Genomic DNA, 27683 nt, shown 5'->3' on the forward strand with positions numbered 1-27683 from the left:
CAAGACCAGGTTGTCTCCGAAATAATTATATTATAATACTAGCCTTGCGTTGTTTTTTAATTTATTAATGCCAATACTGTTTTCTAGGTGTGTCCAAACTTTTGACTGGTACTGTAAATAAATGTGAGCCACAAAAAAAGGCGGTGTAGAACACCATTGCCCTTTATGCATTGCTCTAATAACTTTCAAAAGATTCTTTGGAAGTTTGCCCCCCAAAAATGTATTTTCCTGTGAATGAAGTCGCACGAAAGTGTGTGTTTTCCTTCGAATTAAGTTGCACAAAAATGTGTGTCTTTTCCCAAGAATGAAGCCACACAAAAAAATCTGCTGGAATACTTTTTGTACATTTTTGCACGAATTGTGCTGCCTGAGCTGAGTGTCTTGGATTCCTTAAATTCTAACCTTAGTGATTTTAACAAAAAAGAAAACTGAAGTACTAAAGCTATGGCTTTTCTGCGCTCTGTGTCTTTGTTACATGTGAAGTTCTTTATTCTTTGTTTCTTCAATGTTCTTTCTCTCAATGTTTTGTGATTGCACAACAATAATTCAAATATCCATTGCACTCAATAGTTGCCAAGTTGTTAGATTCTCCTAGTCTTTGTTAACCTTTGTACAGTGGTGTAGTGGTACATGGAGAAGTGGGTATACTCACATTTTCCTTCTAGTGTTTAATGAGTTTCCCTATAGTTTTTTCAGGTTTTTACTCTCAAAATAAAATATAAAACAAGAAAAGATGTGGATGTCCTAAGTTCACAACAATGCTAAAACCACATCAGGAGACTATTTTTGAGTAAAAATAATATCAAAAAATATAGTTGCCTTTTAATTCAATTGCGCACCTAGCAAGAGACCATTTGGCTAATTGTGGTTCTGTACTGTACATTGTAGGCCTACAGTGACTGAGTTTGCAAAACAAATGCCCTCCAGATTTTTGGAAAAGCCTTTAGAAATGTTCAATCAAACAAAGATTCAACCAAGACTTTCAGACAACTTTTTCCATACCTAATTTTGCCCATTGTTGCCTTAGCATTTACTGGTAGATATTATAAGTTGAAACGTCTTTCCTACATTACCGGCTACCGATGTCGTTAAATTCTGTGAACTGCTCCATGTGTCTTGAGGTATATGAGCTGAGAGGTATTGCTGCCTGATATTCTGCTGGAACTAGCTATGTGTATGGGCCAAATGTGAATGTATTTCACATGCTTTGCAGTTGTGTAGGCTACTTTGTGCATGATTTCTCTATTGTACTAGGGTGAATAAGGAATAAGTATAAATCTTTTTGCATTTGGTCTTCTGTAACCTCTTTCAACATCTATCCAACATATTAGCCCAACACATGATACAGTTCCAAAATCTTCAAGATGTTTCCTAATCACACACACACCACACACACACACACACACACACACACACACACACACACACACACACACACACACACACACACACACACACACACACACACACACACACACACACACACACACACACACACACACACACACACAAAATGTTGATATCATATTCACAGGAGGGATGACACACCCATTTGTGTACACTGAGTCAAAACCATATTTTCAGTTCACATTTGGTAGACTGGGACAGCAGGTTAGATAAACTGGGACACCATTATAGCCTAATTGTACCTCAATGACAATTCAATTCAATTGTGTGTGATTAGCAATAATCTGAAGATTTTAGCAATGTATCATGTGTTTGGCAGTGGCGGTCGGTGCCGTTTAAAATGAGGGAGGACGATAATTTTTTCTATAAGCATAGCCTTATTTATATTTCAGCATATTGGATGAATGTCATTCATATTCCATTCACCCAGCTCTTTGTAACATCGATAGGTTTAGGCTACTACCCATCATGAAGTTTCTACAAACAATCCTATGGATGAAAGTTTACAGCGTTGGTGCACAGGTGTAGAGAAAATGTTGAATAATCAGACAGTGACACATTCAATACCGCCTCGCACACTCTTGCCTGCATCTAGCTGATCTGGTGTAATCATTAGTAAGTTGCAAACAACAGTTTCTATTGGACAAATTCATGTATGTTTATCCCCGTTTAGTTCCGTTTGTTTCCATTTTAGAAACATTTTTCAACAGAATTGGCGGAATGAATACACCCCCGATCACACGCGAACACAGTTCACTTTCATAACAGCCACATACAAACAGCATGATAATGTTTTTCATTGTATAATTCCTTCTAGCATCTATGTGATCTCCTCCTCTCACATTTTCCATTCGCGTATGGACTTCAGTGCACAACACATCAGCTGTCTGTGACCAGGTCAAAAAAAATTTCCAAGCCAAAACTTCATATCATAACTAATAACCGTTAGAGCTCTACCAATTCGTTTTAGAGAATTTGGCAGTACGTCTAATCGGCCTCACAACCGCAGACTACGTGTATAGCGTCTTGTGGGTGAGCGGTTTGCTGATGTCAACGTTGTGAACAGAGTGCCCCATGGTGGCGATGGGGTTATGGTATGGGCAGGCATAAGCTACGGACAATGAACATAATTGCATTTTATCGATGACAATTTGAATGCACAGAGATACCATAACTAGATCCTGAAGCCCATTGTCGAACCATTCATCCGCCTCCATCACCTCATATTTCAGCATGACAATGCACAGCCACACGTTGCAATGATGTGTACACAATTCCTGGAAGTTAAAAAGTCCCAGTTCCTCCAAGTCCTGCTACTCACCAGACATGTCACCCATTGAGCACGTTTGGGATGCTCTAGATCAATGTGTATGACAGTGTTTTCCAGTTCCCGGCAGTATCCATCAACTTCGCACAGCCATTGAAGAGGAATTGGACAATATTCCACAGGCCACAATCAACAGCCTGATCAACTCTATGTGAAGGAGATGTGAGGCAAATGATGGTCAATGACTGGTTTTCTGATCTATGCCCCTACCTTTTTTTAAGGTATCTGTGACCAACAGATGCATATCTGTATTTTCAATCATGTGAAATCCATAGATTAGCAGCTAATGAATTTATTTCAATTGACTGATTTCCTTATATGAAATGTAACTCAGTCAAATCTTTGAAATTGTTGCATGTTGCGTTTATATTTTTGTTCAGTATATTTAGTACAGTTTTTACATAAAAAGCATAACTTTTTTAATGTTTTACTATTTATATTTTTTATGAAACTCACCAAGGAGGAGGATTCTCCTCTTTTTCCTCTGAGGAGCCTCCACTGGTGTTCGGCTAGTATGTTGGATAGATGTCTGAAGAGGTTACTGAAGATGGAAATGCACACCATCCCGCTTTTTCTGAATTCACTCAAATAACAGTACTAATAACAGGATATAGTACTACCAGAACAAGAGCCCTGCCTAACCTAAGTACAGGGGATCCCTCCCTAATGTAGACTGGATCTCTTTCCTCCATTGCAAAAGCCTATAAGACTGTCCCGCTTCAGCTACTCTATGCTGTCCTAATTTAGCTAACTATGGTTGGTAACGCGGGACATCAACACAAATGACTGAATTACAAAATGTAAACATAATAATGGCAACTTTTTTAAATGTATTTTGATGCACAAGTATATAGAATGCATATTTACATCACAATTTGTCACAGTGCATTATTTATGTCAGTTTTATAACCTTAACATCAAAACAGAAAAAAATATATTTGAAGCTTGCTCTGCCCCCCTCTATGATGTCACACAAATTAAGTGATGTGATTTTGTTAATACGATTTCTCTGCAAGGGCTTAGTAACAATAGTTTTGATTTTCTCTTGTCAGACCAATAAATAAACGGTTCAGGATTAAGCTGTCCCAGTTTATATGATGTCCCATTCTTTCTGAATTCACCCTACATAATTGATACAGCGTAGGCCTATAATACTATAATATTTTGATACGCATCAGTGGGGATTAAGATGTAAGAAGTGAGTAGGCCTATACACAAAGCCCACTGAAAAAAAGTGGGTATACGGCGTGTACTTGCGTATAGCTCCCACTACACCTCTGTCTTGGTACACATAATAATTCCTTATCCTCTTTTTGGTCAAATAGAAACTATTTGATGAGAACTGGCACCAGTTTAGGTTACTGGTCACTGAGCAAGATGTTATCCTGTATGTTGATGACCTGGAAATTGAAACCCTGCCGTTGGAACCTCCTGTTGGTATCTTCATTAATGGGAAGACCCAGATCGGAAAGTATGTCAGCAAAGAGACAACTGTACCAGTAAGTTTATCCAGAGACAACATTTTCACAACCAATAACCTGCATTTGTGCCTCTTTGAGCAAGATAACTGTTTATATTGGATCACATTTGAACCTCTACTGGTCTAACTGTTTAACAGTAGGATGTCAAGAGTCAAGGGTCTGCATTAGCCTCTGAAACATACTGACCTTAGATTAGACAATCTTGGCATGAAGATCCTCTCTGTCCTCTACGTCTTATTTAGTCTTTATTTGGCCATGTTGATAATTGGTGTGCCAAACATGCTAACCTGCAATCATTCATAATGATGTTGTGTTTTAATTGGTTTGACATGATCTATTTTACAGTATTCAAACTACTTTTGGCTAAGCAAATTTGAGACGTGCAACCAGAATGTATCTGGATTTGTTTTTAAACCCATAAAACTATCGTAAATATATTGAAGTTGTCACTTAAGTCTAAAGAAATAACATCTTGGTACAGTGACGATACAGACTTATGACTCATTGATCATTAGAAAACTGTTAGCAAGATAAAGCAGCCTCTTGTTAGGGATGAATTGCTTTTCCCCCAGACTCATGGATGATTCCTATCTTTAACAGTTTGAGATCATGAAACTCAGGATCTACTGTGACCCCGAGCAGAACAACCGTGAGACCGCCTGTGAAATACCAGGAGTTGTGAGTATAAACACCTGTTTGGATCTGTGCTTGTAGTAAATGTGCCACATTAAAACCAAGCTCTGTTTTTTAAGGGATCTCATATTTTCTTTATCTGTTCTTGATCACAATGCACCACTATATGCCAACATACCACCATGGCTTAGTATCAGAAAAGCCAAGCCTACGATCAGTAGCGTGTCCAGGGGGTGGCCACCTAGTGGCCCCCCCCAGAAATTATGTTATCTAATAGGTCGGCTCTGAATATATTTTTATATAAATTATATGCATTTTTACCAAGATGTGCACCGACAGCAAGACTCATCAATCTCACTGGAGATTTTATACTTTTGTTTCTTTTTTATTGTTTCTTTTTTATCCATGAATATACGCCACTTTGTAGTCTGAACGTCATTAAACTTATGGTGTTTGTAATAGATGTCCCTTTCCATTCAAATGGCGGGTGTTGGAGATGTTGGATTTATTTTGGAGTAGATGAACGTGCGAATGTAACCTACTTTACCTACTTTTTGAATCATGACTGGTTGCGTTCATCATGACACATTTAAAGGTAATAGATTTTTACAGTTAAATTACGTCTTTACTATAAAGCCCATAACACATTTTTGACCTTAGTAGGCCCGTAAAAAAAATAGAGACCCCTGAAAGTAACATTATAATTCGCACTCTGGATGCCAATTACAAGTGAATTTACTCCTGTATGCTAATACCCTTATATAGAATCCCGACTTTGAACGCAAACACTGTAACAAAACATTGGAATTGATTAACAGGGAATTGTAGCAAACCTAAGCTGAAGCATTTCATGCGTTGAACCATCATAAAAATATATTGAAAAAAAATCCACCTTGCATCGATTCATGTTCAGTATTTTATGGCCACTCTAAACTGGGTCTGTGCCCCACCTTGGCCACCCCATTCAAAATGACCTGGACACGCCATGGCCTATGATGTTATTTGGAAATCTGATGACATTTTGTCAAAAAGTTACTTTCTTATTTTTCCATTTCAGTTTGCATTGAAGCATATGGTACCAGGAATATGATTAGCCATTATATAACCATTGTTTAATAGATAATTACATGTATCGCTTGTGATTTGCTTCATCCTGCTTCTACTGTGGTGGAGCGTTAAGGCCTACACTCACATACACAATAAGTTTTGTCATTCTTCCTCTGCTTACCTCATGCATATTGCTCTCATTGTTATTTTACCGTCTGACGGCAACCTCTCCCTGGCCGAGTCTGTAATACCTACATTCAAGTTTCAAGCAGATCACCATAGTCCCTGTGCCCAAGAAAGCGAAGGTAACCTGCCTAAATGACTACCGCCCCATAGCACTCACGTCGGTAGCCATGAAGTGCTTTAAAAGGATGGTCATGGTTCACATCAACACCATCATCCCCGAAATACTAGACCCACACCAATTTGTATACCGCCCCAACAGATCCACAGATGACGCAATCTCAATCACACTCCACACTGCCCTTTCCCACCTGGACAAAAGGAACACCTATGTGAGAATGCTGGTCATTGACTACAGCTCAGCGTTCAATAGCATAGTGCCCACAAAATTCATCACAAAGCTAAGGACCCTGGGACTAAACACCTCCCTTTGCAACTGGATACTGGACTTCCTGACAGGCCACCCCCAGCTGGTAAGGCTAGGCAACAATCCTCCATACGTGGGCCCCTCAGGGGTGTGTGCTTAGTCCCCTCCTGTATTCTCTGTTCACCCACGGCTGCGTGGCCAAGCACAACTCCAACACCATCATTAAGTTTGCTGATGACACAACGGTGGTAGGCCTGATCACCGATAACGATGAGACAGCCTATTTTGGGTATTTGATATTTTATTAGGGAGGAGGTCAGAGACCTGGCAGTGTATGTTGTGCCAGGACAATAACTTCTCCCTCAACGTGAGCAAAGCAAAGGAGATGATCGTGGACTACAGGAAAAGGAGGGCCGAACACGCCCCCATTTACATTGACAGGGCTGAAGTGGAGTGGGTTGAGAGTTTCAAGTTCCTTGGTGTGAGGAAGGCCCAAAAAATGGTCATAGACTGTTCTCTCTGCTACCGCACGGCAAGCAGTACCGGAGTGCCAAGTCTAGGTCTAAAAGGCTCCTTAACAGCTTCTACCCCCAAGTCATAAAACTGCTGAACAATTAATCAAATTGCCAACCCCCCTCCCCCCTTTGTTTTTACACTGCTGCTACTTGTTGTTTATTATCTATGCATAGTTACTAAACCTCTACCTACATGTACAAATTACCTCGACTAACCTGTACCCTACGCACCTTGACTTGGTACCGGTATCCCCTGTATATAGCCTCATTATTGTTTTTTTTCTGTTACTTTACATTTTTTAAACTTTTGTTTATTTTCTGAACTCTATTTTCTTAAAATGGCATTGTTGGTTAAGTGCTTGTAAGCATTTCACAGTAAGGTCTACTACATCTGTTGTATTCGGTGCATGTGACAAATAACATTTTATTTATTCTGTTTGTGAAGCAGTGGCCAAATGCTCCACTGGCTTGGCTATTTATTTCACTACTAATCCACAATGCCAGACCATTATTTTGCATCTGTGGTTTCCAGATTTCAGTAGAGACAGCGACGCACTGAAAATACACCTCCGCATGCCAACATCTCTCTCTCTCTTTCTGTCACTCCCGGCATGACTTGCAATGATTAATTGACCTTCAATTCAACCTGTGTTATTGTCTTAATGGATTGGTCTATTATGGTGAGATTACAGGTTGCCAGGTGCTTCAATGACATAATCTCGCTCCTTTTATTTCCAGAACGGAGAGGTATGTATTTTGGCTGATGGCTTTGCTTTATTACAAAGAAACCCCTAGTTTCATTTTCATCACTAGAGGTAAGAATTATTTTATTGCATGGTCTTTTGCAACAACACTTTACCTTAAGTTACCCATATACCTATGTAACTACACAGGAATAACTGTAGTTATAACATTGTAATAACATGTAGTGACAAAGTAACTGCTTTGTAATCACATAGTAATAGCATTTAGGCACACTTTACATTAGGTTGCACATACCTGTAGTTACATGGAATTTTATGGATTTCAGGGTAAGTGAGTCTAAGCTAATATTCTTCACTTATTTGAATGAATATGCAGTCAAGTACTGTGTTTGAATGCCCATAGTAACATACTGTATTCTACATACTTAATGAGTATATACTACATACTAAATACTATTAGTTCACTTTGGTATACTGTAAACGAACGCTATCCTTTCAGTTGAGCATACTAGCGCTACGCCTGTCTACCGGAAGTTGATTCTGTTGATATGCAAAATCTTGCTAGCTTGTTAGCATAACAAATTACTAGCTAAACATTTTTGTGTTTGAAAATTCAATCTGGAGAGCCAGAGTAGTTCTTAAATTCAGAGCGTTGTCTGATTGTCCATTCCAAACTTCTGAGTGTTTCCCCTCTCTGAGCATTCAGAGCGCACACTGGCTGAGGAGTAGGGTTGTTCCGAGCGTTCTGACCATCACAACAGCACTGCAGTCAAGCACACAAGCTAACTGGCTAGCTACTTCCAGACACAAATAAGAAAACACCTCCCTCTAACCATTTTACTCACCACAGCAGAGCTGGTTAGACTGTTTTCATGTTATCCAGAGTGTTGGTGACTGTAACTGTGCTGCTGGCAACAATTTAATTAGCTTTTTTGCTGATGTTTACTGACACCGGCCATATAAACGGGTGTTGAGCATTCGTAAATGACTCAGTTATTCTGCGCTCTGCACACTCAGACGAGAGTGTTCTGTAATCGGAGTAGATAGCCAGAGCTAATTTCTGTCCATTGAGAACGCACAACGACTATACCACTTAGCTAAGACTGACGTGACGAATTAAGTCAATAAACTTTGGGTAGTTAGTTAGATAGCATATAATTAATATACTGGCAAGTTCGATGTATTAGTAGCCAACTAACGAGGTAGCTAGCTAACATTACCGGTAGTACCTACTGCTGTAATGATATGCTATGCGGTTCGTAAGGATAGCGTTGCCAACACATTGTCAGCCAACATAACGTGTAGTGTAAGTAATTTAAAAAGTAATTACTTTATTACATTGCTCAACATTTTCTTAACATTTGTCATAATTATTTAAAGCAATTCATTTGTATCCGCTCTTGTCGGACTTCGGCTATATATTTCTTCCACCATTTTCTTCAAATCTGAAAACGTTGTGAAGCCCTGCTTCAAAAAGTACGGAAACAATGTCCACTGCGTGTATACTTTGTATTTTGGCAAATGTACTGTAGTACAACATCCAGGAACTTTTGGCATATCTAGAACTACAGTTGAAGTCGGAAGTTTACATACACTTAGGTTGGAGTCATTAAAACTTGTTTATCAACCACTCCACAAATGTATTGTTAACAAGCTATAGTTTTGTGCATGACACAAGTAATTTTACCAACAATTGTTTACAGTAAGATTATTTAACTTATATTCACTGTACCACAATTCCAGTGGGTCAGAAGTTTACATACACTAAGTTGACTGTGCCTTTAAACAGCTTGGAAAATTCCAGAAAATGATGTCATGGCTTTAGAAGCTAATTGACATAATTTGAGTCAATTGGAGGTGTACCTGTGGATGTATTTCAAGGCCTTTGCTTGACATCATGGGAAAATCAAAAGAAATCCGCAAAGACCTCAGAAAAAGAATTGTAGACCTCCACAAGTCTGGTTCATCCTTGGGAGCAATTTCCAAACGCCTGAAGGTACCACGTTCATCTGTACAAACAATAGTATGCAAGTATAAACACCATGGGACCACGCTGCCATCATACCTGGGGCGTCAGGTTGCCTAGTGGTTAGAGCGTTGGACTTATAACCGAAAGGTTGCAAGGTCGAATCCCCGAACTGATGAGATAAAAATATGTTGTTCTGCCCCTGAACAAGCCAGTTAACCCACTGTTCCTAGGCCGTCATTGAAAATAAGAATTTGTTCTTAACTGACTCAGGAAGGAGACACGTTCTGTCTCCTAGAGATGAATGTACTTTAATGCAAAAAGTGCAAATCAATCCCAGAACAACAGTAAATTTACTTGTGAAGATGCTGGAGGCAACAGGTACACAATTATCTATATCCACAGTAAAATGAGTCCTATGTTGACAGCAAGGAAGAAGCCACTGCCATAAAAAAGCCAGACTACGGTTTGCAACTGCACATGGGAACAAAAATTGTACTTTTTGCAGAAATGTCCTCTGGTCTGATGAAACAAAAATAGAACTGTTTGGCCATAATGACCATCGTTATATTTGGAGGAAAAAGGGGGACGCTTGCAAGCCGAAGAACACCATCCCAACCGTGGAGCACGGGGGTGGCAGCATCATGTTGTGGGAGTGCTTTGCTGCAGGAGGGACTTGTGCACTTCACAAAATCGATGACATCATGAGGGAGGAAAATTATGTGGCTATATTGAAGCAACATCTCAAGACATCAGTCAGGAAGTTAAAGCTTGGTCGCAAATGGCTCTTCCAAATGGACAATGACCCCAAGCATACTTCCAAAGTTGTTGAAAATGGCTTAAGGACAACAAAGTCAAGGCATTGGAGTGGCCATCACAAAGCCCTGACCTCATCCTGTGGAACATTTGTGGGCAGAACGGAAAAATTGTGTGCGAGCAAGGAGGCCTACAAACCTGACTCAGTTACACCAGCTCTGTCAGGAGGAATGGGCCAAAATTCAATCAACTTATTGTGGGAAGCTTGTGGAAGGCTACCTGAAACGTTAGACCCAAGTTAAACAATTTAAAGGCAATGATACCAAATACTAATTGAGTGTATGTAAACTTCTGACCCACTGGGAATGTGATGAAAGAAATAAAAGCAGAAATAAATAATTCTCTCTACTATTATTCTGACATTCCACATTCTTAAAATAAAGTGGTGATCCTAACTGACCTAAAACAGGGAATTTTTACTGGGATTAAATGTCAGGAATTGTGAAAAACTGAGTTTAAATGTATTTGGCTAAGGTGTATGTAAACTTCCGCCTTCAACTGTACGTTTACAAAGTCATTTTACTGGTAGTGTCTGCTGTGTCAATGCTTCTGGGCTGCTAAAAGCTAAATGATAAGTCTGCTGCTAAGAGACATGAACTGAATGATCTCTCTTGGCTTCTGTTGTCTGAGAGTGTCTGTTAGCAGGAAATCAGATACAGTGGGGCAAAAAACTATTTAGTCAGCCACCAATTGTGCAAGTTCTCCCACTTAAAAAGATGAGAGAGGCCTGTAATTTTCATCATAGGTACACTTCAACTATGACAGACAAAATGAGGAAAAAAAATCCAGAAAATCACATTGTAGGATTTGTAATTATTTTATTTGCAAATTATGGTGGGGTCATAGTTGAAGTGTACCTATGATGAAAATGACAGGCCTCTCTTATCTTTTTAAGTGGGAGAACTTGCACAATTGGTGGCTGACTAAATACTTTTTTGCCCCACTGTACAATAATTAATTAATAGTATAGCTTAGTGAAGCGATGTAATGTGTGATTAGTGAAGGATGTGTTTATTGTTTATTCCAGTGTGCAAACGGCCCTGGTGATATAGACGTGGACCCCACTCCAGAACCCTGTACCTGTCCTCCCGGACCCCCTGGCCTTCCAGGCATGAAGGTCAGTCAGAAGGCTTACACCCCGAGACTTGCCAGTTTCTAAATCCAGTGTCAACTCCTTCCATCCGGAACATGCTGCTGTGCAAATCAAATACACTTCTGAAAGCATTCCACATTTGAACAGTTTTGTAACAAAACATTTTGTCTCCCCACAACTTGCATGAGCATTTCGTCTAACACCATGTAAGTACAGCCAAATAGAAAGATAAGGTTGAGGCAGATGTGGCTGTCTGCCTACAGTACATCAAGGTGACAGCAATGCATGTGATTGGGTTGTGGTTGGGAGATGTTATCAATAAGACATGCCCCACTGTCCTACGTCTTTATTGATGGAAATAACTAAACATTGAAATAGGGACTAGTTCCAGACTGTTTGGCAAGAGAATGACACGTTGACTAAAAATGGAAACAGACTGGCTTCTAGGCAAAATGAAATGTACTGAAATGGGCCACAAAATAAAATGCTCTGTGACCCATTTCATTGTTCACAGAGCATGTGCCAAATAATTATAAGATGTTAAAACTAACACTAAAGCTTTGAAGTAGCGTACCATTAAGCAATATTACCATAGCAACTGGTCCCTTTATTCTATAAGAGTGTACAAGGTTTCAGACATGTTTGTGTTTATAAGGGCATGGTCATGCATGGGTGCAAATCCTTTTTTTCAACAGGAAAAGATTGCTCATCAAGATTTTGATGGTAGATCCAAAATACTACAAGCATGGCTGGTTCGCAGATGGACATTTTGGGCTGATATATTAACAGGAATTGTAATAAATGGCATCTTGAATAAAGTAAAGCTAAACCTATCCTGCTGAGACATGCACTTGGAAAGATGTGTTTTACTGATAGTCAGTAAAGCCGTGACATAAACTTTTCCAGGAAAGGTCAAAACCATTACTGTTTGATGCTCCTCACAAAGAACAGGTTTTAAAACAATTTGCAGCATGCAATCGAAAAAATGTTTTCTGAGTAGTTCAACGGTTTCATGAGTGGTGCACTTGCATTGTTTAAAGGTCCAAATAGTCCAGTCAATAACCTGCTGTGTTCTCTTTCAGGGGGAAGCAGGAACAATGGAAAGACCCGGTCAAGCTGGTCCTGCTGGTGCTGATGGTAAGCCTGTGAGTACTCCATCGTTTTATATTCAAACATCCACTCATTGTTGAATGGGTATTCAAATCAGTCCGATGCCAATTGGAGCTCTTGAATATCAAGATAATTCGGTTGTAACGGTTAAAAGGCACACTTGGAGAGATGCACAGTACATAGCTGTGCTAATGGCACCCTTTCTCCAATAGGATTTGCCTGTCAAGGATTCCAGGGCATTTCCACTTTTTTTAAATGAAAGGAAAAGTGGTTTATACTATATCAAATCAAATCAAACATGCGCCGAATACAACAAGTGTAGACTTTAACGTGAAATGCGTACTTACAAGACCTTAGCCCTTAACGAACAGTGCAGTTCCAGAAGAAGAAAATATTTACCAAGCTAAAATTAAAAAGTAATAATAAAAAAGTAACACAATAAGAATCACAATAACGAGGCTATATACAGGGGGCACCGGTACAGAGTCAGTGTGCTGGGGTACAGGCTAGTTGAGGTAATATGTACATGTAGGTGGGGGCGAAGTGACTATGCATAGGTAACAAACAAACAGCGAGTAGCAGCAGTGTACAAGATGGGAGGGTTGTCAATGTAAATTGTCCGGTGCCAATTTTTATGAATTGTTCAGCAGTCTAATGGATTGGGAGTAGAAGCTGTTGAGGAGCTTTTTAGTCCTAGACTTGGCGCTCCGGTACCGCTTTCTGTGCGGTAGCAGAGAAAACAGTCTATAACTTGGGTGACTGGAGTCTCTGACAATTGTATGGGCTTTCCTCTGACACCGCCTATTATATAGGTCCTGGACAGCAGGAAGCTTGGCCACAGTGATGTACTGGGCCGTTCGCGCTACCCTCTGTAGCGCCTTATTGTCAGATGCCGAGCAGTTGCCATACCAGGCGGTGATGCAACCGGTCAGGATGCTCTCGATGGTGCAGCTATAGAACCTTTTGACGATCTGGGGGCCCATGACAAATCTTTTCAGTCTCCTGAGGGGGAAAAGGTTTTGTCGTGCCCTCTTCACGACTGTCTTGGTATGTTTGGACCATGATAGTTCGTTGGTGATGTGGACACCAAGGAACTTGAAACTCTCGACCCGCTCCACTACAGCCCCGTCGATGTTAATGGGGGCCTGTTGGGCCCGCCTTTTCCTGTAGTCCACGATCAGCTCCTTTGTCTTGCTCACATTGAGGGAGAGGTTGTTGTACTGGCATCACCCTGCCAGTTCTCTGACCTCCCTATAGGCCGTCTCATCATTGTCGGTGATCAGGCCTACCGCCGTTGTGTCATCAGCAAACTTAATGATGGTGTCGGAGTCGTGTTTGGCCACAGTCGTGGGTGAACAGGGAATACAGGAGGGGACTAAGTACACACCGCTGATGGGCTCCAGTGTTAAGGATCAGCGTGGCAGACATGTTGTTGCCTACTCTTACCACCTGGGGGCGGCCCGTCAGGAAGTCCAGGATCCAGTTGCAGAGGGAGGTGTTTAGTCCCAGAGTCCTTAGCTGAGGGATGAACTTCATGAGCACTATGGTGTTGAACGCTGCGCTGTAGTCGATGAACAGCATTCTCACATAGGTGTTCCTTTTGTCCAGGTGGGTAAGGGCAGTGTGGAGTGTGATTGAGATTGTGTCATCTGTGGATCTGTTGGTGCGGTATGCGAATTGGAGTGGGTCTAGGGTGTCCGGGAGGATGCTGTTGATATGAGCCATGACCAGCCTTTCAAAGCACATGGCTACTGATGTGAGTTCCATGGGGCGGTAATCATTTACGCAGGTTACCTTCGCTTCCTTGGGCACAGGGACTATGGTGGTCTGCTTGAAATATGTAGGTATTACAGACTCGGTCAGGAAGAGGTAGAAAATGTCAGTGAAGACACTTGACAGTTGGTCCGCGCATGCTTTGAGTACAAGTCCTGGTAATCCATCTGGCCCAGCGGTTTTGTGAATGTTGACCTGTTTAAGGTTTTGTGCACACGCTCTCGGCTACCGAGAGCATATCACACAGTCATCCAGAACAGCTGGTGCTCTCGTGCATGCTTCAGTGTTGCTTGCCTCGAAGTGAGCATAAAGGCATTTAGCTCGTCTGGTAGGCTCGCGTCACTGGGCAGCTCGCGTCTGGTTTTCCCTTTTGTAATCCCTAATAGTTTTCAAGCCCTGCCACATCCGACGAGCATCAGAGCTAGTGTAGTAGGATTCAATCTTAATCTTGTATTGACGCTTTGCTTGTTTTATGGTTCGTCTGAGGGCATAGCGGGATTTCTTGTAAGCGTCCGGATTAGTCTCCCGCTCCTTGAAAGCGTCAGATCTGGCCTTTAGCTCGATGCGGATGTTGCCTGTAATCCATGGCCTCTGGTTGAGATATGTACGCCAGGACAGCGGAGTCAATCACCACCTTCCGGAGACACCTGAAACTCCACTTCTTTAAGGAATACCTAGGATAGGATAAAGTAATCCTTCTGACCCCCCCCCCCCCCTTAAAAGATTTAGATGCACTATTGTAAAGTGGCTGTTTCACTGGATGTCATTAGGTGAACGCACCAATTTGTAAGTCGCTCTGGATAAGAGCGTCTGCTAAATGACTTAAATGTAATGTAAATGTAAATGGTCGTACAGTCACTGTGGGGTTGAAGTCATCAATGCACTTTTTGATGAAGCCGATGACTGAGGTGGTGTATTCCTCAATGCCATTGGATGAATCCCGGAACATATTCCAGTCTGTGCTAGCAAAACAGTCCTGTAGGGTAGCATCCGCGTCATCTGACCACTTCCTGCTTTAGTTTTTGCTTGTAAGCAGGAATCAGGAAAATAGAATTGTGGGCAGATTTTCCAAATGGAGGGCGGGGGAGAGCTTTGTATGCATCTCTGTTTGTGGAGTAAAGGTGGTCTAGGATTTTCCCCCCTGGTTGCACATGTGACATGCTGGTAAAAATCTGGTAAAACTGATTTAAGTTTGCCTGCATCAAAGTCCCCGGCCACTAGGAGCGCCGCTTCTGGGTGAGCATTTTCTTCTTTGCTTATGGCCTTATAAAATTGGTTGAGAGCGGTCTTAGTGCCAGCATCGCTTGTGGTGGTAAATAGACGGCTAGATAGTGTATGTGTGGTCGACAGCTTATCATAAGGTACTCTACCTCAGGCGAGCAATACCTCGAGACTTCTTTAAAATTAGACATCGCGCACCAGCTGTTATTGACAAAAAGACACACACCCCCACCCCTCTTCTTACCAGCGGTAGTATCTCTGTTCTGCCGGTGCATGGAAAATCCCGCCAGATCTATATTGTCCGTTTCTTTGTTCAGCCACATCTCGGTGAAACAAGATGTTACAGTTTTTAATGTCCCGTTGGTAGGATAATCTACGATCATACATTTTATTTGCACGTTAGCAAGGAGAATGGAAGGCATTGGGAGTTTACTCGCTCGCCTCCGGCTTCTCAGAAGGATCCCCAATCTGCGTCCCCATTTCCAGCGTCTTTTCTTCACGCAAAAGGCGTGGATCTGGGCCTGTTCCAGTGAAAGCAAGATATTCTTCTCATCCGACTCGTTAAAGGTTTCTTCCAGTCCGCGGTGAGTAATCGCTTTTCTGATGTCCAGAAGTTATTTTCGGTCATAAGAGACGGTAGCAGTAACATTATGTACACAAAACGCAAAAAAAAAGAAGAAATTTGCACAATTGTTTGGGAGAATGTAAAACGTCAGCCATGTTCTCGACGCCATTTTATAGGTGACCAAAAGTATGTGGACACCTGCTCATCGAACATCTCATTCCAAAATCATGTGCATTAATATGGAGTTGTTACCCTCTTTTTTGCTATAACAGCCTCCACTCTTCTGGGAAGGGTTTCCATTAGATGTTGGAACGGGAACTTGCTTCCATTCAGCCACAAAAGCATTAGTAAGGTTGGACACTGATGTTGGGCGACTAGGCCTGGCTCGCAGTTGGCGTTCCAATTCATCCCAAATGTGTAAGATGGGGTTGAGGTCAGGGCTCTGTACAGGCCAGTCAAGTTATTCCACCACGATCTCGATCTTGTCATGCTGAAGCAGGAAAGGGCCTTCCCCAAACTGTTGCCACAAAGTTGGAAGCACAGAATCGTCTAGAATGTCATTGTGATGCTGTAGAGTTAAGATTTCCTTCACTGGAACTAAGGGGCCTAGCCCGAACGATGAAAAACAGCTCCAGACCATTATTCCTCCTCCACCAAACCTTATGGTTGGCACTATGCATTGGGGCAGGTAGCGTTCTAATGGCATCCTCCAAACCCAGATTAGTCTGTCGGAAGCGTGATTCATCACTCCAAAGAACATGTTTCCACTGCTCCAGAGTCCAATGGCGCCGAGCTTTACACTACTCCAGCCGATGCTTGGCATTGCGCATAGTGATCTTAGGCTTGTGTGTGGCTGCTCAGCCATGGAAACCAATTCATTGAAGCTCCCGACAAACAGTTCTTGCACTGACGTTGCTTGCAGAGGCAGTTTGGAACTTGGCAGTAAGTGTTGCAACTGAGGACAGATAGGTGATCCCGTTTTGTGAGCTTGTGTGGCCTACCACTTCACGACTGAGCCGTTGTTGCTCCTAGACATTTTCACCAAACAATAACAGCTCTTACAGTTGACCGGGCGGCTCTTGCAGGGCAGAAATTTTACAAACTGACTTGTTGGAAAGGTGGAATCCTATGACGTTACCACGTTGAAAGTCACTGAGGTCTTCAGTAAGACCATTCTACTGCCAATGTTTGTTTATGGAGATTGCATGGCTGTGTGCTCAATTTTATATACAGTTGAAGTTGGAAGTTTACATACACCTTAGCCAAATACATTTAAACTCAGTTTTTCACAATTCCTGACATTTAATCCTAGTAAACATTCCCTGTTTTAGGTCAGTTAGGATCACCACTTTATTTAAAGAATGTGGAATGCCAGAATAATAGTAGAGAGAATAATTTATTTCAGCTTTTATTTCTTTCATCACATTCCCAGTGGATCAGAAGTTTACATACACTCAATTAGTATTTGGTAGCGTTGCCTTTAAATTGGGTCAAATGTATCGGGAAGCCTTCCATAAGCTTCGAACAACAAGTTGGGTGAATTTTGGCCCATTTCTCCTGACAAAGCTGGTGTAACTGAGTCAGGATTGTAGGCTTCCTTGCTCGCACACGCTTTTTCAGTTCTGCCCACAAATGTTCTATGGGATTGACGTCAGGGCTTTGTAATGGCCACTCCAATACCTTGACTGTTATCCTTAAGCCATTTTGCCTCAACTTTGGAAGTATGCTTGGGGTCATTGTCCATTTGAAAGACCCAATTGTGACCAAGCTCCCTCATGATGCCATCTATTTTGTGAATTGCACCAGTCCCTCCTGCAGCAAAACACCCCCACAACATGATGCTGCCACCCTGTGCTTCAAGGTTGGGATGGTGTTCTTCTGCTTGCAAGCGTCCCCCTTTTACCTCCAAACATAACGATGGTCATTATGGCCAACTACTTTTGTTTCATCAGACCAGAGGACATCTCTCCAAAAAGTACGATCTTTGTCCCCATGTGCAGTTGCAAACCGTAGTCTGGCTTTTCTATGGCGGTTTTGGAGCAGTGGCTTCTTCCTTGCTGAGCGGCCTTTCAGGTTATGTCGATATAGGACTCGTTTTACTGTGGAAATAGATACTTTTGTTCCTGTTTCTTCCAGCATCTTCACAAGGTCCTTTGCTGTTGTTCTGGGATTGATTTGCACTTTCGCACCAAAGTACGTTCATCTCTAGGAGACAGAACGCATCTCCTTCCTGAGCGATATGACGGCTGCGTGGTCCCATGGTGTTTATACTTGCGTACTATTGTTTGTACAGATGAACGTGGTACTTCAGGCGTTTGGAAATTTCTCCCAAGGATGAACCAGACTTGTGGAGGTCTTGTTGATTTCTTTTGATTTTCCCATGATGTCAAGCAAAGAGGCACTGAGTTTGAAGGTAGGCCTTGAAATACATCCACAGGTACACCTCCAATTGACTCAAATTATGTCAATTAGCCTATCAGAAGCTTCTAAAGCCATGACATAATTTTCTGGAATTTTCCAAACTGTTTAAAGGCACAGTCAACTTAGTGTATGTAAACTTCTGAACCACTGGAATTGAGATACAGTGAAATAATTTGTCTGTAAACAATTGTTGGAAAAATGACTTGCCATGCACAAAGTAGATGTCCTAACTGACTTGCCAAAACTATTGTTTGTTAACAAGACATTTGTGGAGTGGTTGATAAATGAGTTTTAATGACTCCAACGTAAGTGTATGTAAACTTCCGACTTCAACTGTACCACACCCCCTTGGGCCTTATTTCTTCAGTAAGGTACAGTACTTGGCAAGAGCACTTGGCTAACTCTAAAGGCTGTTGCTTCCTACTGGGAGGCAGGAGAAACTTTGTTACTCCTACTGGTGTGATAACTGGGCATATGAGGAGGGCCAGATGGAGACCATTCATATATCATTATTTGCAGGAAAGCTTTGTGTTTTAAATAATACGTCCAAATCTACAGTACCTAGACTAGATTGTAGTCAAATGTAAGAAATCATTGCTGCCACAGTTTTTTAACAGTACATCTGCAGAGACTGAGAGTGGACTTTGATATAGTGATCTGGTTGCCACTGAAGATATTAAAACATATTGGATCTTCACCTGATTATATGTTAAGTGGCCTATAGTCAGAATATAATGATTATGAAACAGACCATGAAGATAGTAATTGAAGCAAGTCCTCCCTGAGATGCTCTCTAATATCAAACAGAAAGAAAAAGAGAAGAATGTGTCATTTCATTTGTGAAGGTGAATGTCGCTCTGACATACAGTACAGTGTCTAGGGTTAATGATAAAGTGCCTACATATCTTCACTCTATGTTGGTGCATGGTTTCTTTGTGTTGGAGCGGAATTGTCTTACCGGAATTCATTGAATAGACCCCTCAGAGTGTGTTGAGATTGCTAGCTATGATGGAAACATGATGAAGACCTTGAGGGGAATATTACATTTGTATGAATGAAGCAAATGTTTTAGGGGGATGCATGGTCATTGTTTCCATGAAAGAGTACAGTATATCGTACCTTGCAGGGGACCGTCACTGTAACTTGGTTCAGAAGGTGTTTGTGCGTTAGCAGTCAGATTTCATTGAAACTGTTGAGGATGAAAGGTAACAGTCTCTGCATGAATACTCACATAATAACTTTGAAATTCAGCAACAAAGATCATGACTGGCACTTTTTCTGATATTGCTTGTACCAGCTCTATTACTATCACACTGAACTTGTGGGGGCGGTTACCCAGACACAGATTTAGCCTAGTCCTGGACTATAAAGCAAGCTCAGTGGAGAATCTCCATTGAAAGTCATTTTTAGGTTAGGACTAGGCTTGATCTGTGTCCGGGAAACCGCCCTGAAATTTTTCAGTATTGTTTGCCCAAGTGGCATATATATATTCAATTTTAGAATATCATCATTATTCAAGGGCAACTTGTGTCCTTTTCTGCCTAAACTATATCATGGATAAAAGACCTATTGTTTCAGTAATTTTCATGACTTCAATTTGTTCATTGTTTTCTGTCAATGAACTATGTATCAACTCGCTGTTCGGATGACATTTTGAAGTAATATATTTTCATTGCTTTTTCCATTAGAGGCTTTGAAATACTGTAAATTGGTCTGTGTGGGGTGTTCAACTTGCACTCAATACTGATCTCTACTGATGCCTGAGGTCATGAGAAGTGTAGACCAGTTTACAGTACAATATGTTCTTTGTGAACATACTGTGGCCTTTGAATACTGGCAGTGCATTGTTGAAGCAAATCTTCCTACAAAAGTGCAATAAAGTGATGAGAGAGTGTCTTTCACAAGTGTTTTGTGAAGTCATCACTTGTAATCAGAGGAAAGATATCAGTTTATTTCAAATTCTACACTATGTAACAATGAAACCCATACATGTCATCCTACCACTGAAGTTAGGGAAGATGTTACATTTTAAGTTATTCCAAAACATGGGGGCTGTTTTATTGCATATGTTAACGTCCTTAGCAACTAAGAATCTTTGAGTTCAGTAAACATCGTTTAGTGTTTTGAGTCATTAAATAGAATTGAGCAATTATGTAGAGAATAATTATCTAATTCGGACAACCCCAACATTTTCCCCAATGAATTTGTCGGCACACTTACTGTACATTAAATAAGCAAATGGTGCCCACTTGCAGTGTAACCAAGTATGGGTGTGAAAGTGTAAAATACATTACAGAATTGGCACTGTACCCTGTACAGTAGCCTAGTTTCCCATGGTACTAAGGGTAAAGATCCATACAGAATTGTAAGCCCAGACAGTTTTTTGGGTTATTACATACAGCCGGAAATAACTTTTGGATATCAGAGTGGCAGTAACTCACCAGCATTTTGACCAGAAATACAACTTTCCTGAATTGGAGCCTTTGTTCGTACCACCCAACTCTACTGAACTTATCCCAGAGGTTGCTCCAAGACGCCGCCAGCAGAGAAGAGGTATTCTGAGTTGACTTTTAGTCTGACTCAGGAGTCGTGCACCTTCCTCCACCTCTTCCGAGTATATTATTCGCTAATGTTCAGTCCCTGGACAATAAAGTAGATGAGCTCAGGGTGAGGATCTCCTTCCAGAGAGACATCAGGGACTGTAACATACTCTGTTTCACGGAATCATGGCCCTTTCCGGATATACTGTCCCCGTCCATACAGCCAGCTGGGTTCTCAGTACATTGCGCAGACAGGAATAAAGAACTCTCCGGGCAGAATAAAAGCAGAGGTGTATGTTTCATTATTAACTACTCATGGTGTGCTTGTGGTAACGTACAGGATCAGTCCGTTTGTTCATTCGACCTAGAATACCTCACAAGCAAATACCACAACGGCTCTCAAGGAACTACACTGGACTTTGTGTAAACTTTGTGTAAGCTGGGACCAAGAGACTAAAAACAGCTTCTATTTCAAGGCCATCAGACTGTTAAATAGCCATCACTAGCCGGCTATCACCAGGTTACTCAACCCTACACCTTAGAGGCTTCTGCCCTATGTATATAGACATGGAACACTGGTCACTTTAATAATGGAACACGGGTCACTTGTTGCGCTCGTCGTCGGATGATAAATGACTGGACCAAGGTGCAGCGTGGTAGGCGTACATTCTCTCTTTATTTGAAAACGTAACACCGGGAAAAAACAATGAACACAAACCGAACGTAAAGCTAGTCGTGCAAGACAAGATCCCACAAAACCCAAAAGGAAACTGAAAACTTATATCTGATTCCCAATCAGAGACAACGACTGGCCAGGTCGCAGTTGTAAATGAGAACTTATTCTAAACTGGCTTACCTGTTTAAAAAAGGTGAAATAAAAAAAATACGACATGAAGAGTGATATAAAATGTCTTTATATCTGATGCTTTCTCAAATGTATCAAAACCCCTTTGTTACCCTTCATATAGCATTCCTTATGAATGACTTTTGAAGCATCTATGTATATAAGCCTTAAAAAGAGCTTATGAAGGGTGTATGTATGCATGTTTTAAAAAGTTGGAATTTAATTTAACACACAGCTGATACATGTGTTTTATCCATGAACAACATTAATAAAGGGTGAATATCTCATGACTTCTCATCTCTCCGCTTTTTAAATTAAAGGGCATCCATGGCAACCGAGGATTTCCTGGGCCACAGGGTCCAACTGGGACAGAGGTATCAGCTGCACTCTAAAACAAATTATGTTTTGATCAGACTAGGGTATTTGATGGTAAATCAATGGAGCTGCTCTTTCTGTTCACTATTTCAGGGGCGACGCGGGGTTGATGGTAACAAGGGAGAACAAGGACGGCCTGGTGATTCGGTAGGAAGGTCAAAAAAGGGCATTAGTATTAAGTTTTATTGGCATGATCTATTTTATGACACTGAAGACCCACTTTAAGCATTATCACTAATGATTGGATTCCAGAGTACTGATCAAAAGCTACTTCTAATAATCTACAATCCCTTTTATCAAACACACATTTTATGTATAAATTCTTGTCTTTTCAGGGTGAAACAGGGGTTCCGGGATTACCTGGGCCATCGGGCCAAGCAGGTGAAAAGGTACGCCATAAAAGTGGCTTCACTGAATGAGGTTATCAAATGTATGAATCTCTGTAGAACAGGGTTTCCCAACTGGCGGCCCGAGGGTGGTTTTATTTGACGCCCCATGTTTTCTGAGCAAAACATATATAAATATATACAGTATATATATATATATATATATATATATATTGCATTTTCATTGTTGGACATAAAAATAAAAAATAAACAGATCAGCTCTAAGTGATCTTAATTTGGGAAATCTGTTCCCAAGTATTTCCACGCATAGTAGAGAGATAAATGCAGTCTCTGAAGTATCATAATAGAACTGTCTTCAATTGAAATAAACAGCTGCTGAACTGAATCCCACATCAAATATGACAATGTGTATTTTATGAGATCAGACCAAAGTAAATAAGAGAGAACAGCACATGGATGAAACATTGTAGTTTATAAGGAAAACAGCAAGATGTTTTCCCCAGACATTCCCAGGTACACCACAGGATCTTTGAATCTGAACCACATGCAGTATGTCGTAGGCCTACAATAGTATCTATAACTATTAGTACCTGATGACTATTATATGTACAGTAAGAGTTTACCAATGATATTACGAACATAGCAATGCACAGTAAATGTATGTGACAATACAACCCATTTTTCCATTTGAATCCAAGAGACCAGCTCTTTTTATGAGGCAGTGTCTGTTTTATTATCAGCACATAGTCACTTGTCATTTTGCTAATGCAGCTGTTATAGGTAAAGTTTCAAATGCTTTCACTGCCTCAGTTTCCGGAGGCACTTGATCAAATGTTATCAGAGAAAGGTAGGTAAGGAGCATTGCATTTTAATAACTTGTTATCAAACTTTCAGTATATTTCATTTCTTTCCCAGGGCTCTTTAGGTCTTTTAGGGGGACCAGGACTTTCCGGCAAAGATGGCCAAGTGGTAAGAATATCACAACACTGTCATTTATCACATGGTTATATACAATAGTGGCTAAATTAACAGTATATATTTTTTTATTTTTTTTATTTCACCTTTATTTAACCAGGTAGACCAGTTGAGAACAAGTTTTAATTTACAACTGCGACCTGGCCAAGATAAAGCAAAGCAGTGCGACACAAACAACAACACAGAGTTACACATGAAATAAACAAACATACAGTCAAAAACACAATATAAAAAGTATATATACAATGTGCGCAAATGAGGTAAGATAAGGGAGGTAAGGCAATAAATAGGCCATAGTGGTGAAATAATTACAATTTAGCAATTAAACACTGGAGTGATAGATGTGCATCAGTTGAATGTGCAAGTAGAGATACTGGGGTGCAATGGAGCAACAACAAAAAATAACAGTATGGGGATGAGCTAGTTGGATGGGCTATTTACAGATGGGCTATGTACATGTGCAGTGATCTGTGCTTAAGGTATAGGTTAGGTAGTAGTTAACTGGCAACTTGCTTGGGCTTTCAAGTTGACAAATATATTGACAAATGTATACAGTACATTGGCCTCATTGGTCCTTTCAATATTGGTAATCTTGATGATTTGCTGATTTCAGGGAGACAAAGGAGGCAGGGGACACCCTGGGCCAGCAGGACATCCAGGAGAACCAGTACGTATAGGTACTCTGGTGTCAAACCAGGAGCTGATGTGCCTTTAAGTTTGAAAACATCTCTCCTTCTCCCATTCTTCAACTCAGGGTTTACCTGGAAGAGATGGAAAGAATGGACTTCCAGGACAAATCGGTCAAAAGGTTTGTTTTTATGTCACTGATCATTTTACATTTACATTTTAGTAATTTAGCAAATGCTGTTATCCAGAGAGACTTACAGTTAGTACATTCATCTTAAGATAGCTAGGTGAGACAACCAATTATCACAGTCGTAGTAAGTACATTTTTACTCAATAAAGAATTTATCAGCAGTCAGTGCTAGTAGAAAAAGTGCAAGGTTGTTTTGATATTTTTTGTTTTTTTGGGGGGTGGGGATAAGCCTGAGATGTTTTATTTAATCAAAGAAAAGTTAACTTGCAGAGGAATGGAATTGACGTATGAAAACATGGACCATCAGGTTGACTTGGCATAGTCGATCTGAACTGAACCCCCAAAGGATTTGCTGTTATTGTCTGGGAGTTCCCCAACAGTGGAAATATATTATTGCTGTTAGCACAAGTGTGATCTGTAAATGGGTTAACACCAGTGTGATCTGTAAATGGGTTAGCACCATTGTGATTTATAAATGGGTTAGCACCAGTGTGATCTGTAAATGGGTTAGCACCAGTGTGATCTGTAAATGGGTTAGCACCAGTGTGATCTGTAAATGGGTTAACACCAGTGTGATCTGTAAATGGGTTAGCACACATTGTGATTTATAAATGGGTTAGCACCAGTGTGATCTGTAAATGGGTTAACACCAGTGTGATCTGTAAATGGGTTAGCACCATTGTGATTTATAAATGGGTTAGCACCAGTGTGATCTGTAAATGGGTTAGCACCAGTGTGATCTGTAAATGGGTTAGCACACATTGTGATCTATAAATGGGTTAGCACCAGTGTTTCTTCTTGTTCCTTCTCAGCTCAGCCGTCATTGATGTTTCCAGGTTTCTCTGACACATGGTTTTCATTATCTTAACAGCAGTTCATCACCATTTAGGATGTTGTGTCTGCGTTATAAATTCTGGATTTATATTCTTCTTTTTTTCCTCACATATAGCACCTTAACAAAAGTAGTTCTTCATTGTATGTTCCTAATGTCTTTAGATAGGCAAATCTGATTGCCAGTTTATTGCAAATCATGGCTTGACATCATGGATAAATGGAGAACGAATCCTGTACAAACACACTGATACCTCATCTAACACCTATACTGCTAACGTTATGTATCAAAGATGGTTGAGACAGTATCCAATGACTAAATACATGATTGAGTGCTGCTACCTCTTTTGAGCTGTACCTGTAATGGGTACACTGAAATATTAGGCATGATGTCTGTGTTTATGATATTTTGATATTCTTTTAATCAATAGGGAGAAGTTGGAGCAGCTGGCATACCTGGTCTAGACGGAAGGGAGGGCCATCTTGTAAGTCATGAACACTTATATGTTTTCTTTAACCATTGCTTATTTAGACGTTACATTCCAATGCACTCTAAATGGTCTATTTTTTCTGTGCTTGGGTTTCTATAATAGGAAAAATTCCAGAATTGCCCCCCCACCCCCTCAAATAAAACAAGTTCCTTGACTTTAGCAGGAGATATCCAAAACAGTCTTGGTCATCTGGGGCTATTTGAATCAAAGCAGACACCATGGAACATGAGAGTTTTTCTGACAGCTAGTACATTTGGAGTGGTTCCCCTGTAGTTCATCCCAGGATATTTACCCTATTATGGAAATACGTAACTTTATGTGATGCTGGGAACACAGCTAATTGGAAAAATGTTATAGTCATATGGGGACAGACATTTTTTTAATCTGAAAAATTAAGTTTTATGCAAGGGCATCCCCATTAATGTGCAGTTTGCCGATTTGGCCACACAAGCGTGATGGAACTAAAACGTTTGAGAATGAGTCAGTTGCTCCACAGGGCTGTAAGCCATGTGGTTTGCCAGAACATCTAATGAGCGTCTTTATGGACTAAACCGCACAATAGTTGTAGCTGCCTGCAATCCCCTCAAGCTAGTGTCTTTAAGAAGTGATTGTATATTTTTTTCTATTTATTTTCAATGTATTTATTTAGTTATTATTTTTCCAGATGTGTTGATGACAATGGCATTAATGGCATGGAAGGAGGAATGGGTTGAGTGATCCAGTTGGATGCTGTGGAAGATTAGGTGGCTATGGAAATACTGTATTGGGTGACCAAAGGAATTGTAGCCAGGACACCAGGGTTAACAAGTGTCATGGTATTTTCAATAACCAGCGAAGATCATGAGTGTTGTATCTGAAAGATGCCACATTGAGCCATTGGAGGGTTTTTAGATGAGATGGATGAGCACCTCCTATTGGCCCTCCAAAACTACTTACATCCAAATGGATGCAGTATAGCAAAACCTGCACGTGAGCATTTTGCTGACCAAGCAGGATACTGTAGCTCATGCGGTGTTAAAGGTCCTTCGGGGCATATTTAGTGTTTGGAATTGAAAGGATGTTGATTTTCCAGCTAGCAATGAGGAAGTGGCCCTCTACCGGGGGCTCGGAACTGATTGAATCAGCCCGGAATTGGGTGTCAGACTCGGCCCGGAATCAAAATGAATCACTGCACAGAATCGGTCCAAGTACATCGGGCCGTTTCCGTCTACCAGATTTCAGCCGACTTTGCCGGCATCTTACCAGAATCCCCCCAGAAGCGTCCAGATGTAAATGTAAATAAATGTATACAAAATGAAAGAAAATGTACCCCCTTTCGTCATATCCAATTGGCAGTTGCAGTCTTGTTCCATCGCTGCAACTCCCGTACAGTCTCGGGAGGCGAAGGTCAAGAGCCGTGCGTCCTCCGAAACACAACCCTGCCAAGCCGCACTGCTTCTTGACACAATGCACGCTTAACCCGGAAGCCAGCCGCACCAACGTGTCGGAGGAAACACTGTACATCTGGCGACCGTGTCAGCGTGCATGTGCCCGGATCGCCACAGGAGTAGCTACAGCGCGATGGGACAAGGACATCCCGGCCGGCCAAACCCTCCCCTAACCCGGACGACACTGGGCCAATCGTGCGTTGCTCATAGGTCTCCCGGTCGTGGCCGGCTGCGACCCAGACGGGAATCGAACCAGCATCTGTAGCAACGCAGTTTGCACTGCGATGCAGTGTCTTAGACCGCTGTGCCACTCGGGAGGCCCCATCCACAAAGTTTTGAATGCTGATCAATTGCCTTGTACAAAGTATCAAAATACTAAAATACTACTTAAACAGAAAAGACTCTTA

General features: G+C 41.1%; 1 protein-coding gene across 1 annotated transcript in view; it reads left to right on the forward strand.

Moving 5' to 3' along the window:
* The window catches only part of LOC129859985 (collagen alpha-1(XXI) chain-like), a 69902-nt gene that overhangs the window by 22707 nt on the left and 19512 nt on the right, over positions 1 to 27683 (forward strand). The window contains exons 6-17 of the mRNA XM_055930288.1: positions 4060 to 4233; positions 4816 to 4893; positions 7699 to 7707; positions 11474 to 11563; positions 12622 to 12684; positions 22334 to 22387; positions 22482 to 22535; positions 22724 to 22777; positions 23651 to 23704; positions 24324 to 24377; positions 24465 to 24518; positions 25790 to 25843. Coding sequence (XP_055786263.1) covers positions 4060 to 4233; positions 4816 to 4893; positions 7699 to 7707; positions 11474 to 11563; positions 12622 to 12684; positions 22334 to 22387; positions 22482 to 22535; positions 22724 to 22777; positions 23651 to 23704; positions 24324 to 24377; positions 24465 to 24518; positions 25790 to 25843 — 792 coding nt within the window. The remainder of the gene's footprint in view (positions 1 to 4059; positions 4234 to 4815; positions 4894 to 7698; positions 7708 to 11473; positions 11564 to 12621; positions 12685 to 22333; positions 22388 to 22481; positions 22536 to 22723; positions 22778 to 23650; positions 23705 to 24323; positions 24378 to 24464; positions 24519 to 25789; positions 25844 to 27683) is intronic.

This window comes from Salvelinus fontinalis, chromosome 1 (genome assembly GCF_029448725.1).
Source record: "Salvelinus fontinalis isolate EN_2023a chromosome 1, ASM2944872v1, whole genome shotgun sequence".
Classification (NCBI taxonomy): Eukaryota; Metazoa; Chordata; class Actinopteri; order Salmoniformes; family Salmonidae; genus Salvelinus; species Salvelinus fontinalis.